The 20,711-nt window shown below is 41.4% G+C and overlaps 1 protein-coding gene across 2 annotated transcripts in view; it reads right to left on the minus strand.

The window, feature by feature from the left end:
- LOC118230687 (coiled-coil domain-containing protein 85C-A-like) overlaps positions 1-20,711 on the minus strand; it is a 46,306-nt gene that overhangs the window by 15,461 nt on the left and 10,134 nt on the right. For both annotated transcript variants that reach the window (XM_035423906.1, XM_035423907.1), the window contains exon 2: positions 1,669-1,748. In XM_035423906.1, coding sequence (XP_035279797.1) covers positions 1,669-1,748 — 80 coding nt within the window. The remainder of the gene's footprint in view (positions 1-1,668; positions 1,749-20,711) is intronic.

The following is a 20,711-nucleotide window of genomic DNA, read 5'->3' on the forward strand; positions in this document are numbered from 1 at the left end:
CTCTTTGCTCAGACGCCAAATCAGGCCAGTCCTCGGCTATTTAGGGAGTGTTCGGTTTAAGGCTTTATAACTCCAGATATGAGCATCACAGAGGCTTGGAAAATGGCTTAAATGAAGCAAGACACTTATACCATTTTAATGCTAGTTTATATTCACAATTTAGGCAGAAGAATTGCCACAAATCCAATTATTATGGCAAAAATGAAGTTGTTCTTTAGTTTGAAATGAAATACTGAGAGATGAGATCACATATATAAAACAAGTGAAACTATACACGTCCTGGACTATACACTCCTTGAATTGTGCAGAATCTGAGGGTCATACACAGAACTTCTAAAGCTCTACGTAAATTACACAAAATGTGAACAATGTACCCTAGTGTCCTTCTGTGTCTCCAAATCTATCCAAAATGTCTAAATTGTGCATTGCTATAAATCAACCATATATTTCACTACAAATCAACCGTTTTTACTCATGAAACTCATTTTCACATCATTTCCAAGTAAGAATTATTATCCTTTCATCAGTATAGGGGTTTAAGATATCTATGGGTCCAAAAACGTCTGCGAAAATGAATAAAATGCTTTTTGTCCATTATAAAACATATACATTTGCCCCTCATGATGGTTTTAGATGAAACATCGATATCACATTGAAAAATTACCTTGCGTTTCTGCAGAATTAAGTTGGATGAAGTAGCCATCTTTGATAGCCATGTGTCTACATGTGGCTTTTCAGTTTAAGAATACCTCAAAGTTACAATGGGAGAGCCTAACACACTGGTAGGGAAATGTTTATCTGCATATACAGAACTATGCAAGCGTCAGAGACCACCCTTTCGTTTATTCAATTTCCAGTCAAATCAGCCATTCACTGCAATTTTTTTTTGAGTGTCAGACAATAATGCAGGAAACATATTAAATGGAAAGCCTCTACCACTACATGTCACTACGTCAACAAGTCCATCAATATTTGTCCACTCTTTCTTTTGTGCACCTTACTACAACTAAGTCTTCCATCCTTCCAATCAACAAACAAGTTACTTATATGTCCTCCCAACAAAAGTTGTTACCAGAAGTGTCAATGACGTTATGTGTTAGAACCTTTTGTCTTTAAAAGTGACTAACATTCAAACAAACAACTACCAAACACACCTTAGCTGCCTTGCAGATGTATTTGCCATGTGCATCTAAAATGGCTAAAAGAGATATTTCTCATGAGATTAGATATAAGATAATTAAATTGCATAAGGAATGATAAGGTAGGTAAAGGTCATTGGAAAATAAGGGGAAAACAGGAGTTTCCACAACTGGAGTCCAAAACATTATTGCAAGATACAGATGAATTGGAACTCCTTACAACTGTGAAAGAACTGGTAGAACACTTAAACTATCACCATCAAAAAACAGCACTTAAAGAGTTTATGTTTGAGAGATAGGAGAAAGAATAATGTTTTTAAAAATTCAGATCTGAACAAATCCACAGTTGTTTCTGTAAATTCTTCTATTGTGAGAAGACAACTCAATGCTATGTAAATGATGTGTAGCTGTCAAAAAGCCACTACTGAGAAAGGAAAATAAACAAAATGGAAGGGGAGAGATAGAGAGAGATAGAGAGAGACACAGAGAGAGAGAGAGAGAGAGAGAGAGAGAGAGAATGCAGTGTTACCTGTGATAGAAGCTTGTTCTTGTCATCCTCCAAAATCCTGACCTTTGTTTCCAGCTGACGGATGTAATTTGATGATGATTCTGAGGAAGACAAGAAAAAAAAGCAAGTTCATTGCTTCAAAATTCACATGTCACTTATATAGTAATAACATATACCACATACCGGTTAGCGTTTTTACCCCGTTTCTACAACTGAGAAGGGTGTGAATACACAGTCCAAAATTATTTTCTCAGCCACTCAATTTGTGGATGAAGCCCAAAAAACTAAACCCATAGAGTAACCCTGAGAATAATGCCAGCTCTAACTCAAAGCCATAATCAGGAATAGTCAGGGGTCAGAGTCCAAATTTTTAATTCTTGGGGATGAGAGTCAGATCCCAGATGGTACAGGAACTCCATGCCTGGAACCAGGAATGGAATGAAAGGTACCTGGGACAAGGGGTGTAGGAACCAAGCAGGGACTAGTACTGTTGAAGCCCTTTGATCAGACAGGAACTAGCACTGGGGCTGTTGAAAACCATCTCTGCTGTTACTGCATTATGCTAAATGTTTAACCAGGAATTAATATTTAAATAACATCTTTTTTAAGTCTATGTTACATTACATTTTATTTGGCAGATGCCTTTATCCAAAGTGAGCTTTGGCTAAGTCAGTTAGTTTTACACTAGAAGTGAGGCATAATTACAAGAGATATGACATTAACAACAGAACTACAAGAACTGTAAGAACTACAACGTTAACATATAAGAACAGCACTTGTACCTTGTATGTCAATATTATATTTCATGTCCAGCATTGGCATGTGGGTGTGATGTAGTGATCATGTTCTGCCTGATACTGAAACGCAGAGTGTCTCAGAATGGAGAAAATATGACAATTTCATACATGAAAGCTGCCTCCGATGTTTAATTATTCATTGCAATGTTCTCTTTGTTTATTGCACCCAAATCAGAGTAGAGCTCAATGGAATATCAAAAGGCAATATACGTGTGAGATGTAAATATCCATTCCCGAACAATAAATAAAGAATTTTGGCCCTTAAGCCCTGGAGAGAATCCTGGGGTGGCCGATTCCATCTCAGCACATCTCGGTTGGCAATCCCAGCATGCCTTTCTGTGACGTTATCACAGGTTAATAGAAACCCGGCTCACAGCGCCCTCCCGACACCCAGAAATCCTTTGAACTGATGAGTGTGAGGAATGGGAATGAGGCCTATCCTATGCACACTTCCCTCGAGTTGCGACACCGCCAGGGACTGAAGGAAAACCTTCCCTCACTCCCTCTGTGAATGACGTTGTCAGAATCATGACATCAAACGGCCAGGCGCCATTTCCAGAGACACTTTCAACATCAGTTCTCTCACATTAAAAAAACCTTTGGAAGAATAGGTATGACAGATGGAGCCTTTCAAAGTGCAGAATCACACTCCTAAGATGTGGAAAAGAGAATGGAAAAGAGAAATGCAGAGAAGGAGAGGAGGAGTGTAATTTCAGTCACCAGAGAGGAGGAGAGAAGGGCCAAACTAACACCTGCCACTTTCAGAAGGACCTCTGACAAGAAGTGATGCTGGTGTCAGGAAGGAGGAAAAGAGGTCGAGAAGAGAGAGAGAGGATGTAGATGGAAAGAAGAAGAGAAAGTAGGAGGGAAATAAGGAACAAGCGAATAACCGGGGGCAGATGCAGGAACAAACCCACTGTCAATGACATGTAAACAGAAACTCCCATAATAAAAGTGCCCACAGAAGAATGAGTCAGAGCATGGCACAGGCTCCACCAGCTAATGTGTTTTCCACCAAATGAACAATGAGCAATCTAATAGATCTTTCTAACAGGTCACCCCTACCTCTCAAATGGACCGACCTCACTGAGGTTAAAACAACTCAACGCACCACTGCAAAAATGGGTCACTATTCCACAGCCAAAAAATACAATCCCTATGAACACTTCAACGACAGCAGATGAGCATGACTGTTCATTTCTTAATTTGTTCTTTAAAAATAATGATCACTACAAAAGAGCACTGCGGTCCCGGTAAGGAAAAATCCAGACTTTTCAGGAGGAAAGGCCTAGTGCTGTGAAGCTGGCCACCCATAATCCTCTTTTCCTTTCCTGTGGCTCTCTAATCCAACTACATCTGGTCACCTGACCCACAGAGAGTTCCCAATCCGATTAGGACACAGTCCCTCAGAGCGAATACAGAACAACCCAGTCCGAAAACTCCCTACCTCAAACCAGAACCATAATCCAAAGCACAAGCACTGCTATAAATCTGACCCACAACTTGACACAGCCATGGTTTCAGCCTGGTCCACAACCATATTCACAGCCCGGACTGCAACCATGAACAGATTCACAACTGAAAGTTCCTACTGTAAAGGGAGAGCATGAGGTTAATAGTAGAGAGGACTTGTGTAACATGTAGGGAAGTAATATATTGCGTGAAATGCACATGAAATCAGACAGTGGATTAACTTAAAACTGTCGAAGTGCCTCTTCTGTATAGAGAGCTTACACACTCAATCAGACCAACAACCTATCCAACACATTTGCATTAAAACCAACAAACATGCTCATGCATGCACACATGCACATGGTGGAGACAGGAACACACAAGAAGAACATGTGCGTGCACTCCTATTCAATACATACGTGCATGCACACACACACACACACACACACATACTCAGAGGTGTACCCCTGGAGATCATGAGACAGTCATGAGGAGACAGTCTGGTCCCATAAACACAGCCCACCTGTGGACATTCAACCAAGTAATAAGGATAAACGGCCGATCAGTTTAACACGTTAAACACTTTATCCCACAGAGAAGGCCAGACACAGCAGCTGGCTGGCCAGCACAGACTGCCCATACACACAAACATCGATGCCCTAGGACACAGACACTTAAAGAACCACAGCAACAAAGACTTTGATGAACTACTTAACATTTGAAATACTTTAATATTTTAGACACCAATAAAAATCCAGCATAATTAGTTGAAAACTGTCAGGTAACTGCAGGCGTGTTTTCAAATGTTACCAGCACTGGAAAAGTATCACAAATATTGCTTTAATCCAGGTCTGCAACAAAGAACATCCAGTCCTTCACCCTCACCATGTCTGGACTGACTCTGTATTAGCACATTAGCCGCGGCGCGAAGCGAGCACGTATCTGTTTATCATTGCGTTCACTCATCACGCAGGCAGTGTGAGGTAAGGGGGGGGGGGGGGGATGCAGGGTAAGCGTGACAGAGTCTGACCCTCACAGCCTGTTGCTTCCAATTGCATCACCGCCGGCGCGGTGACCCACTTCTCTCGCCGCTGCTTCTCTCCCAGCTTCAGCCAAGGGGCGGTGGGGGGAGGGGGGGGGTGGGTATATGGGCAGGATGTGTTAAACCCACTCCAGTGACAAAAGCAAAGGCCCATGGGAATGCATGGTTTTAAGGATAACAGAGGTTTCCTGTGCCCCCACATGAGAAATGCACTTGGGTACAAATCGAGTCGGTCACTCTTCTTGAACTGGCAAAAACACACACAGATAAGTAATTATTAAATGTCTGTTGTCCATTTTGAGGGCCGAGGTTCTCTTATACATAGCCTAACTAAAGCATAAATATGCTTATATACTGGGAGCTACAAAACTCTTGCATGCACACATATACACACACACAACCACTCTTAAATCTCCCTCTGACTTCAGTTAAGTTGCGCGGGTGAAGAACCATATAAGTTACATTTGAAATACTTTTTCTCCAACCATATTGTTCCATTTTATACAATGAAATTAAATACTTGGACCAGACCCTCAGAAAGCAACTGGGGGAAAAATGAAAAATTAATCACAAATTAAATCTAGACGAAGCACAAACGTAAAAAAGCAGATTGTGTGCCACGGCAGAATTACAAGAGGACAAGGAAACCAATCCAGTCCATAAAGGACCCTTTTCTTGGCTTAGAGGAGCCAGATGGGGTGGGATTTCAAGTGTGTGCGAAAGGCAATTATTAGGCATTATCGCCATGGACACAATGCCGTGCCATATGTCGGGAGAGTGATGATATGTTTTCCCAGTGCGTGTTGTACATGTGACGAGAAGTGGATCTGGCTCCAAGGAGCCAGGCAAGGCTGTACTGTTGCAGCGCTGGCATCCCTAGCCAATGCAAAACAGCAGCAAACCAGATGGACTAATGAGACGGCTAAGTGCATCCCTCGCGGGAGGAAACTGGCGCACGGACGAAACGGGCCCTATTAGAAGGACTGATGTTCCTCTGAGCGACAGCAGGCTCTGAACATCCCCCATAAAGCAAGGAGTCTGTGCGCCATGTATGCGTGCATTTACACAACATCTACAGTTACGCTTATACATGTGTGTACATGTCCACAATATACAAATGGAAGTCAATATGAGCCTCTCCGAAATTCAACCAGGATTTAGGCATTTTACGGGCTTATGTTTCCTGTTCTCCTCATACTTCCTTCAGGCAGTGTTTTTATATAAAAAATGAATAAAATTGAATTTTACACATGGTATCATGTATAGTTGAACAGATGCAGGGGTCTAAAGATGTTCCAAAATGGCTGCCAGTTTAGGAGGTTAACACGTATGTAAGGATATGAATGAAACAAAAATCTGAGTTCATTTATAGCAACTATACAGAAAGCGAAACACATACAATGAGTACAATTTTGTCCAAAATATGGGTGTTGTACATATAGAAATTATATCAACAGAATGAAAGGCATATGTGGGCATCAGGTCATCATCCTTATGGAATTCTTTCATGGTTAAAATCAATCAATTCTTAATACTGATTATGGACCATATCTTGATTGAACGCACTCTTTGGACACAGGCAAGTGGGGATAACATTTCTCGACTATAAGCCATAGGAAACAGTCTTGCTCAATCAGATTCTATTCTATCCCCAACACAATTACATATTATAAAGCTTCATGTTTTTTTAGACAGGGCAGTAGTTTGCAACAGCGTGGCTTTTCTGTTGGAATACTGAACCAGAGAAACAAACTCTAAAGCCTATTAAATTCAAGTAGATATTATAATAATAGTATAAAACTCAATTTATTCCATGTGATTGAAAAAACAAATGATCGCATAGCTCATGAGAAAGGGTCCGAAGGGCCATTGATGAAACTGGGCATATGATGATTTCACATCCTGGTAACACTCAAACCCACCTAGCCACTGAGAGCTTTAGTGGCTTGCAGTTCACGCCAGGGCAAAAAGTAGGATTTAAACACATTCCTACACATCTGCAAAAGGCAGAGAGCATTCCATCGCTCGGTCATCAACTCCAGTGCATTGAATGTCCCCAAGACAACTTTGGACCTCCTGGGATTATGAAACTGCAGCTTTCTAGATATGAGAGTAGTCCTTGTGCTGTTTTGACAGACTGCTGACCCATGGCTTGCAGTGCAGTGTACATTTCCCCTGCGAGGCAAAGAGCATTCAGGCCCAGTGCTGTGGCCGTTTCTGCAGGGTCCTTCCTTTCTAGTAGAAGGTCAGTGTGACTAACATTCAAACCTGCCATCCACCATTAAAGCCACACTTCAAATATCACTTTTATGGGCATTTTTGCTTCTCTCAATCATGCCATTGACAGTGCATCTATCCCTCCCCACCTTCCATCTTTCTTCCCTCAATAGGCTACTTCTTTCCCTTACTCTTTTTTTTTCTTTCTCTCCTGATTTTCCTCCCCCTCTATCATTCCCTGGCTAATTGAGCTTTGGATATTAAACAGGCTAGGTTCCGTACAGGTGTACAAATGAATGGGAGTTCTGGTACAACAACAAAGAAAACCAGAAAACCAAGTCCATATGTAAAAGCACACTAGCTGGTGTAGTGTCCCTTTTCAGATTTAAAAATTAAACAAACATAAAATAAATCAATACTGCAAATGCTGAGGAGATTAGTCACAGAGGATTGTAGGTTGGCTGGAACACTGCACGTCCCTCCTAATCAAAGGATTAAGGCCATGAGAATAAAACCGAAATTTGGTCTAAAGATCCACAATCGTGCCACGCACCACAATCCGCTACATATCCATCCTCCTGATGGTGAGTTCTATAGCAGTGGGTTGGGAATATCATGCAGCCCCACTTGGCATGGACTAGAGGAATTTATGTCTGCCTAAATCATCTAAACTCCCAGCAATTTGGCTTGCAGTTATAATCAGAATCCATATCAGGTAACATCTTCTTGGTTATGTATACAAGCAAGAATTAGAACCTGATCCTGCACCTGGAGCCCCAGCTCTCCTGATACTACCATGTGATGAGGTTCGGGTTAGGGATATAGTGATTTACAACCAGAGTGTTGCAGGCTTGTATCCCTGAAGTGAGCCACAGCTGCTGTACCCTTAAGCAAGGTGCTTAACCTGAACTCCATCCTTAAATATCCTGCAGCATAAATGGACATCATGCAAAACATACGTTATGCTAGTCTTCCCGGATGCAGGCGTCCGTAAGTTAGATAAATAATGCACAAATGAAAAGTAAAACAAATCATTTCACTTTGGCTTCCCTGACTCCATCATCCCGATGATGGCTAACATGGGGGTAGAGGGAATGGGGGGGAACCATGCATCTCGAAGCACCATCCATCACTGTTTCAGCTGATAGCGTGTGCAGCACCTGAGAATCGCGACTTGCATTCGGCAGTGGCACAGCCCTAGTCTGGCATAACCCTTTACTTTCCAGGAAAACCACAATTTGATGATTGTGCCTGCAAACTCCACAGGCTGCCCGTGTCCACATTCTGGATTTTTCCAAAGAAGCTGAGGGGAATGAAAATCCTGCAGCCGCTGGTTCTCAGCCACGTGTGGGGGAAGACATTTTTTAATCTCATTTTCCCGTTTAGCCATTTTGTTTAGCCTCCAACCACTTGGCAGACGCAATCCAAGTGCATTTTCACATTGGATCAATCCACCCCGATACTGGCACTGTTTCACTTACATAACGACAATGCAAATGTGTGCAGCTGGCAGAGAGAGTTCTGGGAAACGGAGCACTGACTAAGTAGGGTATTCTTCTTTAGGCAGAGCTCTCCAACTTTGTAATCATCCCCACAACAAACAAGCAGTTACAGTACAAACCCATTATATCTAAATACAACGTGCATCATAATCACAATCCTTAACAAAAATCAACACTATTTCAACTAGGGGTGGGACTAAGATTTTCTCTGAATAATGACAAGCTGATTTGTCCTTGTGTTTACTGGAGTCCTTTTTTTTTGAGGCGCCTAAAGCCTAAAGCAGCAGACCTGATTAAAGACATCACAAAGCATTTTCTCTGGCTTCACTTCACATAGAACATCGGTACAGGTCAGGCTTTTTCCCCCCTGGGTGTGTTCTCAACCCAAAAACATTTGCACATTGCCATAAAAGGAAGTATATTTATTCATCACATGGAAAACTCTCAAACGTTAGATTCAAGTGCTTTAAAAAGAATGCTATTTAGCCTACAGCATTGAAGGCAAAAAACTGTATTTCCTTTTAGGCCAATAAAATAAAGGCAAGAATAAATAGTTGATTGCAAATTTGATCATATCAGTCATACTTAAACTCAATTTGTGTGAGTAAACAGACACAAGCTGTCACTAGCTAACTAAATTAGCTAGGCTGAAATGAACACAAATAGAAGAATATATTAAAATATAGCCTATACATAACTGCTTGTATATATTATATATATATATATATATATATATATATATATATATATATATTTACACACACACATACACACATACAGTATGCAACATAACATAAAACATAACATAACAAATGGACAGTGACATGATTTTTGAATCAGAAATGAGACAATGAATACAGTGAAAGTTAAAGTGCAGACCGACAGTTTTAATGTGCGGGTAGCTGCAATAGAAGCTCTGCAATCAAGTGAATCATGTAGTAATTTGAAGAACTTTTCATACATATAGTCCCCCCATTTTGGAAACTATTACGTGGAAATGATGGGGTGGGAGGGTTGGGTAGTAAAGGTAAATATACCACAGACACAGACAACAAGACGTTAAGGTTTTTTAACTCAAGTAAACACTGCCATCCCTAATTTCAACTAAGTGCCAATGCATTATGGTAGTTTATAGGCCTATTTCAACGTATCCGTTCATAAAAGAGTAAGACCATTCTTCTTGTGAATATGAAGACCTTCCTGGACTTACAATGCTCAGAGTTTTGATGTTACTGTTTTGGAGTGACCACAACAGAAACGATCACAGAAGATAATGCTAAAAAACTAAACTTGTTTCACACCTCAATAATGAACTTGGGTACTTTCACTGAAGAGACTTGTATTCACTGTAAGGGCAATTAAGAGCAGAAACATGGAGCAGGAAAGGTCTATTTAAGCCAAAACCCTTGGATCAGCCCCCTGTAATTTAAACTGCACTCAGAAGACAGTAATTTGAGTTCAAGGAATGTATTGTCAGTCTTCTCACGCAATGATCTGAAACAATAACAGAGGAAAAGTACGGGGGCAAGGTTACCCAGAACCTATAAGGATGACAAGAAAACTGAAACCTGTGTTCGAACACATTTCAAATAATCTCACCCCTACAGTCTTTTTTAAGTCTTTCATGCCAACACTTGTTTTACAAGGCAGCTTTGAATCTCATAAAGTGTCACTTCTTCACATTTAGCCATGGTAGTAGGCAAACAAAAAGTACACGGCTGAACTCAAGCTAGCCAAGCTCAAGGGAAAAAAGGAAATCTAATTACTAACAAAGCAAAATCACATCACATCATAGCTGGAACATCATACGCTTTCAACAAAAAAGCCGGCAGAACAGTATTCTCAGTCTTACAGGCTTTTTCCTGCATTGACCTCATGCAAAAAAACCCTGTAAAACAATTAGAAATGATCCATGAATTCATTAGTACAATCTCATCGTGAATGACACAGCATTTCACTGGCAGTCAAGTTCTGACTGCTTGCAAGTTTACGTCCCATAGACACACTAAATTAACTACAAAAGAATCTGCTTAACTGCATAAAAAAATGAAGCGTCCTCTACCGAGGTGATTTTTAACAGAAACTGCCTACCTGTAAATTTGTGCTTTTTTCTTTATGGGACAATTGTCAGTTTAAGCCACATGTGCCAAATTTTAACAATTTATGGGTCATTATGTGATGTTATTGGACATACAGTGCCAGGAAATGTATTTTCACCCTTCCTGATTTCCTTTATTATTGCATATTTGTCACACTGAATGGTTTCAAATCTTTATATAAAATGTAATATCAGACAAAGGGAACAAGAGTAAACACAAAAAAACATTTAATGAACTAGGTTGCCAAAAATCCGTATCACTCATGTGAAAAAGTAATTGCCCCCTTAAACTTAACTGGTCGCATCACCTTTAGCAGCAATAACTTCAACCAAATGCTTCCTATAATTTGATTTCAGTTTTTCACATCAGTGTAAAGGAATTTTTTGCAGAACTGCTTTAATTCAGGCAAATTGGTAGGTTTTTGAGCATGATCTGCTCATTTCAGGTCCTGCTACAGCATATTTATTGGGTTCAAGTCAAGACTCCAAAACTTCAATTTAGTTCATTTTCAGCCATTCAGATGAGGACTTGATTTTGTGTTTTGGATCATTGTCTTGCTGTATAATCCAATTATGTTTCAGCTTCAGCTCATTTTCTGGCAGAGCAGAATTCATGGTTTCTTTAATAATCATCCAAGTCCTGTGGCAGCAAAGAATCCCCACACCATCACACTACCATCATGTTTGACTGTTGGTATGATGTTCTTACTGTGAAATGCTGAATTTGCTTTTTGGGACCCATTCCAAAAAGTTCCACTCTTGACTCATTTGTCCATAGAACATTACCCCAAAAGGCGTGGGGATCATTCAGGTGCTTTTTCATTATAAATGCGAGATAAGCATTGATGTTTATCTTAGTTAGGAGTGGTTTCCACCCTGCTACTCTCCCATGAATCCCATTTTTTCTTATTGCGGAGTCATGAACACATGACCATAGCTGAGTCCAGAAAGGCCTGTAGTTGTTTAATTGTTCTTCTGGGATCTTTGTGACTTCCTGGATGAGTTGTTGCTGCACCTTTGGAGAAATTTGGCAGGCCAGCCCCACCTGGTGATATTCAGCACCGTTTCAAGTATTCTCCATTTGTAGATAACGGCTCTCACTAAGGTTCGGTGGAGTCCCAGTGTATAGAAATGGCTTTGTAACCCTTTCCAGACTAATATATTTCAAAAACATTTTTTCGAATGTCTTCTGGAATTTCTTTTGATCATAGCTTAGCGTGTTTGCAGAAACGTTGTGGGTGACTACTTCGCTCTGATGGTAAGGTCCAATAGGAGTAAGACACAACAGGGCTGGCTGCAATTAAATTTGGTTAATTAGTTGATTGAGTAATTAGGGCGGCAATTAGGCTACTTTTTTTAATGGATGAAATGGGAGTTTGATAACTTTTTCTTTAAATAAATTCAATAATTGAAAACGTGTTTTCTGTTTACTCAGTTTCCCATTGTCTAATATTATATTTTGTCCAACGATCTGAAACCATTCAGTGTGACACATATCCAATAGAGGAAGTCAGGAAGGGGGCAAATACTTCTTCACAGCACTGTAATTCCAGGAAAATAGCTACAATATGCACTAATGGTTTAATCTCTTTACAATAGAATGAATGGGAATTGGTTCACGATTTTGCAATTCTATGCAAATACCCAAATTATGCAATGAACCGTTATGCAATTAGGTGGATTCTACTGTATTAACCTACACTGTTTTTCCTATCTGTGCAGACTGAACTGAGAAATAACATTCTGAGAATCCTTTAATGCTGTTTATGGTATAAGTACCACCACTGTTGAAAATGATGCTGCAAGCATTCTTTGAGTGAATGTATAAAAATAATTTAAACACAGTAAGCTCTTGTGTGGACTCATTAAGTTAAAAAGTTAATCAATACTATACCCTAGGTTCGGAATGACAAAAATGAAATGCATTTAAAAATATATTACAGTTCCAAACAGCACTACTCCTGTGGAATGACCCCCTTACAATGCGTAAATCAGTATAGGCTGTATTTTCTCCCCAATTCTTCCACTTACAATATGCAACCCTACAGTAAACATTCAAAACTTTTAGATTAAAAAAATTTAATTTCCAATTTTTTATTTTTGTCATGTTTCATATTTTTTATAGCCTACATCAATGCATTGTAGAGCTCTCTTCAAGACCAGAACTTTACATTCTAAATGTAGCTAAATATAGGGAGGTGACCGTTGAGTTTATGGTGGCAGTAAAGCCATACTGACTGCAGTCATTGTCAAACAAAGTCACCACCTTAGCCCAATTTTAACCAGGAAAAACCCTATTTTACATATGCTTTGTGACCACATATATAACTTACAAGTTAACCGGTGACCATACCCTCTTTATTAGGGTTATTGATTCTTGCACTGCCTTACACTATTAAACTGTTGTTATTCTTTTCTGCAGTCCTTGTGTTCTTATCCTATTTGAATGCACTTATGTGCTTAGTTTTGTTGGTTGCGCTAAGAGAGAAAGTGATGAAATTTTTTGTTTGAACAGCGGCTTCAATGGTGAACAGCAGGTTTGAACATCAGTCACACTGACCTTCTACTATAGAGGAAGGACCCTGCAGAAACGGCCACAGCACTGGGCCTGAATGCACTTCGCCTCACAGGGGAAATACACACTGCACTGCAAGCCATGGGTCAGCAGTCTGTCAAAACGGCAAGAGAACAGGTCTCATATCTATAAATGTGCAGTTCCTGGATCCCTGGTGGCAGAGATTCTGTTGTTGTACCCTTCAGGAAGGCATTAACCTGACCTGCTCCATAAACCTTTAGCTTAATGAAGGAATGATAAACTTCTGTATCCTTTTCAGCAGTTATTATCTAGAGCTGTTAAAAAAGCTCAAAAAGGGTTTAAGATGGTAAATGGTAAATGGACTGCATTTATATAGCGCTTTTATCCAAAGCGCTTTACAATTGATGCCTCTCATTCGCCAGAGCAGTTAGGGGTTAGGTGTCTTGCTCAAGGACACTTCGACACGCCCAGGGCGGGGTGGAAAAACACAAAAAGGAATCCAGATGCAGTGGACATACAATAAAGTGATTAGCCTGGACAAGGCAGGTTTTAGAACACTTTTTACATCCAAAAAGCCCACTTTCAGAGTTTTATGCTCACTGAGCAGTGTCAGCCACCTTTCAAATAGCCTTAGCGACCCTGTCTTCAAAGGCTCTTCTCCATATTCGCATATTTTTTTACTCCTTTTTTAGGTTTTATTTCTTAGCCTTTCTTCTGATGGTCCATTTCCATATTACTGTGCACCAAGACCTCCCATGAGTGCAGAGATCACTTTAACCCCCAGTTAAGTTCTCTTTCCAACACCACTTATCGCAGTTAGTCCGCAATGAATGATTTATGCAGTCGGGCTGTTCCGAGATACGGCTGGCGTCCCAGCAGGACAAACAGTGCTGTCTATGGGATTGGCGGCATTGGAGGGTAAACGGGATTCTGCTTATGTGCGGTTAGCTTGCGCGTGGCACAAGAATATGGAACTCCATGAAGAGGACAAACCGATACTGGAGAGGAAACCTATCAGACAACCATTAAGGATATTACTGAGCAGTGTAAGCTGGAACACGGCTGACAAACTGCATTAGGGACAGAGAGGCCCAGAGATTTATAGCCTCACATTTAACCTTCAATGGTGTAAATCGTACAGATCTTTTTGTCAGGGTCAAACAGCTTAAACACATTAAAGTCCACTGTGCCCGTGATTCAATTGCCTCCTGATTGCTTTGCACATTGTTCTGTCGTTTTATTGCGTTTTCTTAAGTGACACTTCGTAAGTGGGTTCTTCGAGAGGGAAAGCAACTGAGGGGAAAGCATTTGAATGGCCGTACCAGACGCTGTTAGCTCAGACCTGTGGTGGTTGCCTGCCTTGTGTGTGTTCAGCATGCTCAACCAGTCGCTTTCCTGCATTTAGTTTCCCAGTGCAAAGCGCTTCGGGGAAGTTAAAAAACAGCTTATATTCAAACTGCTTTATGACGATTCAGGGGAAGGAGAAATAATGAGAAAAAGAAAATAAGAGGGATTAGAGAGTTAGGGGATGTGCACGCGCGTGACAACATGCGCTCCAGGCAGTGGCCCAGGCCCAAATGCGTACGTCCTGCAGTGAGACGTACACATATAGGCCAATTACCCAGCTTCCCCACCACCTGTGCAGGGAGGTCAGCCCAAAATGGCGTCCGTAAACTGGCTTTGGACACGTCGCGGACATTTCATCGGTTTTTCTTTGAACGCGGCCCTGCGCGAGGCCTAATCATCTTACAGCGAAAAGCTGTGGATTAAATAAGTGGGGCATATGCTCTACTCCAGTCACCCTCTGTGCCTCAGACAGCTGTCAGGGACAGTCTGCTTTCTTGAGGGAGGTGGTGGGGCAGTGGGGCGCAGTGCCTTGGGCCTGTTTGTCACATGGGTCTATGAGGGAGAATTACAGCAGGTATGTCACTTGAAGCCTCAGACACCACACTTGGGCCTGGACTGAATCGACATTTGTCCTGAACTTTGACTCACAATTAAAATCAAGTGTTCTTTTTTCCCATCGCAAGTAGACGCATAAAAGTTGTGGTGATCGCTGAACTTGGCAAACCGTGCCAAGCGCACATGCATGCACTCAAGCATGTAAACATGCACAGTGCTGTGACCTCTCAGAATGTTCACAAATTCCCTAAAAAGGATAAGAGGTAGAGGCCTCAAGACACTCTTGTATAGAGTATGACCATAGAGTAATGTTTATCTCTATCTGAAGAGGGGTGGGATCACACCCTGCCCAGTTCCCTCTGGTTCTCCAGTTTCCACCTGGTGCTGCATTGTCCAGCACGTCACCTCCCCAACGAACACGCTCTTTATGCACGTTCCATGAGGACGTTCTTTACAAACATTCCTGTCTGCTTGCTTCCTGATCATTCATCAGGTCCACAAAACCTTCCTACAGTTACTACACACAAACAGAATTCCTGCCAAAAGCACATGTTCCAGACTTGCTCCAAACTTCCCTTTTACATTATTACCTTACTCATGAAAGGAAATGGTATTCGGTCCAAGGATGCATTTGGAATGAAACAATTCTTCTTTCGAAGTGAAATAAACAACTGGAAAAGGTGCAGAGAACATTGTGTGAGTCTATTGGAAGACATTCCAACATTTTGATAAGACAGTATCCAAGCAACAAGCTAGTCCTTTTTGTCAGAAGTGCCCACTTCTGCATGAATCACCTCTGACTCAGAAGCTAGGAGTAGCCCTAGAGTAGATACCAAGAGTGGCTGTAGAAACGGCAGCTTCTCTTGAAGAAAAACCAGGAATAGCCTGAGAGGATGAGCCCAAATTTTCCCAAGGGAAGTTACCTCTGTGCCAACCACTCATAGGGAAGGAACTGCTTTTATGGATCTTTTTACAATTTTAAGAAAACAAGCCACTTGACTTTGCTCTTTAACCTGATTGTGTTTTGGTGTAATGTAAAGAGGTTGTTTTTTTTTTTTTTTTTTTTAATTTTTATTATTTAATTCAGCATAATATAAGTAGCTGCAGAGGTTTCCACACCTCACTGTTACGTTGGAAACCATCATCTCATAACACCTCAAGACCAATTCACCCATTCATTATCTAACCTGATTATTCCTGGTCAGTGCCTTTCCCAGCATGCACTGGGCAAGAGGCAGGAATACATCACAGGGCACACACAGGAAACCGCAGTAACTGAAGGAAACCCACGGAGAGAACATGCAAACTCCACACAGATAGGCCCCGCTTTACTGCCCTTTCAAGACCAATTCATCCTTTGAAAATTTTTACATGAGATGAAAAAGCTGTGGAAATCAGAGCAAGAATCGCGTGCAATCCAGCCTTTTGCATTCAGCATCGCTCTGAACTCTGTCCCTTGAGCCTCTGCTGGATATGAGGCCTGAGAAAGCTTAATGGGATAATCATTTGGAAAGGCTTGCTTTTTAACAATAATGTAAAACGTCAGGATCGGTCATCTTTCAAAAAGCTCTTTATAATGCTTTATGAAAAAAACCAAGTACTTTTGGCAAAAAAAGAAAAGAAAATTATTTACAGCACATATTTTACAGTATTCTGAACAGCTACCATATTAACAGTAAAAATGGAAGCTCCTTTGACATGACCAGGAGCATATGCAGGATTTAAAAATCTGCCTGTCATGGGGGTGCCAAAGAAAAGAGATTAGCGAATGCCAGGGAGGGGGGAGGGGAGAATTTATAATTGCAGGTAGCAATAAAAAAAAACAACGATTCTAGACTTGCACTGCTGAATTCAGTATCCATTTCTGCTGCATATTCCCCCAGTACTTTGAATGTAGGCGACTGATTTCAAACAAATCTTTGCTATGTCTTAATGATTTTCATTGGTGGTTTTAAGAAAGTCAGTATTTCTAATAAAGAATTTTAACAATTAACCAGATATGGTACAGTAGAGAACGCAAACCAGTGAATGATGCAATGATGGCTACTATAAATAAGAACGATGACTGTATGACATTGTCATTCTAAAGACTTAATGCTGCAATGCAACTGGAATTCTCTCAGAACTTTGCCAAAATTTCCGTACTGTTGCTATTGATTTTCCATTAATACTATAATTTATTAATTCTATGCAGGGGAAACAGAGGCACTAAATTCACCAGAACACCTATCTAGAAATCCAGGCAAGGAGGACATTGGAGGGGAAATTTATTTATTTTTTTTTTTTTAAATTGCATCATCTTAAACTCAGAGGATCAAACCACCATACATTCTCAATGAAGACCCCTGCTGATGCTGGTACCTTTTTTGCCTTTTTTGTTCAGGCCAAAATAAGAAATATGCTACATGAACAATCAGCTTTAAGCTTTATGTTATCAACATATCATTTCATGCAGACAATTTACTGAAATTATTGTTTTCAAATGTTCCACCTTTGTGTGTTAAGTGGCCTATTGGCAGGTTAACTATGTAGACTCAGACCAAATGCTACCGTTATGCTACAAAAGTGACTCAATTTCAAACAGACAATCAAAATGATCATTGTCAGCTACACCAACTTTGTTATTATTTTGTATCCTGTCCAAACTTAGTTGACTTAGAATAACTTTAAAACTTAACTTGCCACTGATCAAACATTGACAGTTTATGGTTAGTTGGTATTCATTTATAATGTAAACACAGGTAGGTAGGTTAGCTCACAACATAAAAGTTCCAAAAAAAAGTTGTAATACGACTTCTAACGCAATATCTTTTCTACAGATTTGCAAAGATTAAAGTGAACCTGAAACACAAGATGCACTTAGTGTGTTAAAATGTTGATGGTCAAGTCTGCTGCATTGTGAATACACGTGTTGCCCCAGGGTTGCAGGAGCATCCTCTTTTGTCCACAGATATGAAGAGGGTCTATTAGCCAGCCAGGTCAGCCTGACTACTACGGGCTAGCAGCGATAGCTACTGACTGGTTCGATGGCATTTTCTGTAAGACCTGCCTGGAACAATAATGATCAACATTCACAGGATAACCCATTCAATGACTAGTGCCCCCCACTGTTAAAAAGGTAGTAACCCCCCCGACAGGCTCTGCTGACATGGCAAGATAGAAAAAACACAGGGCCAAGTTTCATGCAACAATTTAGAAAACATTGGGTAGCATTGCTTTGGAATAGAGCTCGTTTAATTTGTGTGAACTAAGATAGCCAATATTGTTTGTTGTAACTTGGCCTCATTTCAATATCAATAACAGCAGACCTAGATTTTGCAAGTTTTAATTAATGACTTTCGACTTAGTGCATTGTATGCGTAACTTGGCATGTAGGTTGAAATCCCATAATAGAATGTCAAGTGCTGCAGCACCAGATAACACACTCGTCTCTTACGCATCACTGTACTTATTGCCAGCCCATCCTCCCAGTACAGCTGTTGCCTGAGCTAACAATAATTGTCCATTAGACTCAGGATAGAAACAGATCGATGGTCTTCTGCCTCCTATGGCTGCACTAAAGCTGCTAGTGCTATCCACCAACTGACTTTATTCCAGAATCCCACACACTTTGGCTCAGTTTAAGGGGCAATGCTAGATAATGTGAATGGATGTTCTGGGAGGATCTTTCAGGAGACGTCCAGGTCTGTGCAACAGCAAGTGAATGCATTCGATGGTACTGTATTTTCTCTTTCTTTGACAGCAATGCTGTGTAGCACGACTGTCACTGGGCAGCTATATGAAGTGGCCAAAAAGGCTTTGGGCCCTCCCCCCCTCCCTCACCCCAACCAAACTCAGCAGTTCTCACAGTGAGTGAGGGTCTTGCTGAGGGGCTTGAAGGACTCTCAGTTGCTTTGTGTTTGGAACAATGCAGTCAGACAGATGGCTCAGAGCTCCCGCAGCTTCTAGTGTGACTCCATTCCCCCACCTGCAACTGAACTTTTTTTTGCAATGTTGGCCTGGAAGACATTGCTAAAGAAAGTCAGAATGCAGACAGGATCAGCATAGATTTTTCTTTTTTTTTTCTTTTAAATGATAGTGGGACAGCCCGCTTTCACATTTTTTTGGTTTATTCAGACAATAAAGTACAAAGTAAATTACAAAGTAGAGACAGAAACAGAAAGAAAAGGGGCCACAGCTAAGAAAATGCCATGGCAGGGGTTGTAACCCCTGCCTTCAAGGAGGGAGTATGGCTCAAAATCCCTTCCTATGGACTGCGCCCTACGTTGTGCCATAGTTAGTATAGTATAACGCAGTTCATGAGGAGGGTTGCTACCATGGATTCGGATATATGAGACATTAAAACCATGTGCCAGACTAATGCAAGGTTAAACAACACACCCCCTTCATCACGGTTGTATGATATCCCAGGCCTCTGTTGAACGCCCCAGGCCGCTGTTGTCTAACAATGTTTAAAAGGAAGTGAAACTCGGAATGTTGCAGAGCTGCACCCAGTCCATCACGTTTGAATTAATATCAGTTCCGACCACAATAAGAACCTTTCATCCAAAAGAATGTCAGGAATTTCTAAAATAGTTGAGCAGAGATGATGCGTTAAAAGTTGAATGGCAGGCAAGGAGACACCACGACTGACCTTTCAACCTTTACACTTGGGAGGTTTCCATTCTGCCATAACCCAAGCCTACTGGTCTGACCTGTGTCCCGACTGCAACCCTCCTTTTGAAGGGCGACGGGCTTTCACCAAGGGACGGAAGCCTGTCATTCTCCTGGTGAGTAGCCGACCCGGCCAGGCGGGTAACGTGTTCCGAGGGACACGCCCAACACAAAGGAGTGTAGCAGGGTGGGTCCTTTTCTGTATCCCTGCCACAGAGGACTTCCCTGGCCCTCCGCTGAGCCCCAGCCACGGCCTGCCAGGTGGGCTGCGCTCCCGGAGTTCGAACGCGAACGGAGTCAACAATATTACAAATGCGTGAAGAGGCGCTGACCCCAGTCCTTCCAGCAGACACCACAGTGGTCCCTTGACCTAACTCTCCTGTGGGGCTGGGATGTGGATGTGCGGCGAGATCAATGCACCCTCACATGCGTGTTTCTGCAACACTCGCCAGAACGGTCCCGTGGGAGCACACTGGTGCGCGGTCACCTTCCACGAACAAGGAGATTAAATGTCCCCTCCCCCGCCAGCCCTAGTAAATCAGACGGGCCTGGGAAGCACTCTCTAGATGCTGCCCGTTAATCACACATTGACAATGGCATATGCTACGTCACCTTCATTCTAAAGGCTGTCACACACAAATAGAATCGCCCTGCTACTTTAATAAGATGGTGGAACATAACGACTACAATCCCTGTAATGATAAGATAGCATAACTGGAGTGTGTCACAACTGAAATTAATCAGACACGGCTTTCTATTTTCTGTGTCTCAGTAATCTAAAAACGTGATGGCACACACTTTTTGGGGGCCACTTCCAAGAACCCCTAACAAATGCCATTTGTCAACTACTAGTTTTTAAATATTG

Source organism: Anguilla anguilla, chromosome 6 (assembly GCF_013347855.1).
Source record: "Anguilla anguilla isolate fAngAng1 chromosome 6, fAngAng1.pri, whole genome shotgun sequence".
Lineage (NCBI taxonomy): Eukaryota > Metazoa > Chordata > Actinopteri > Anguilliformes > Anguillidae > Anguilla > Anguilla anguilla.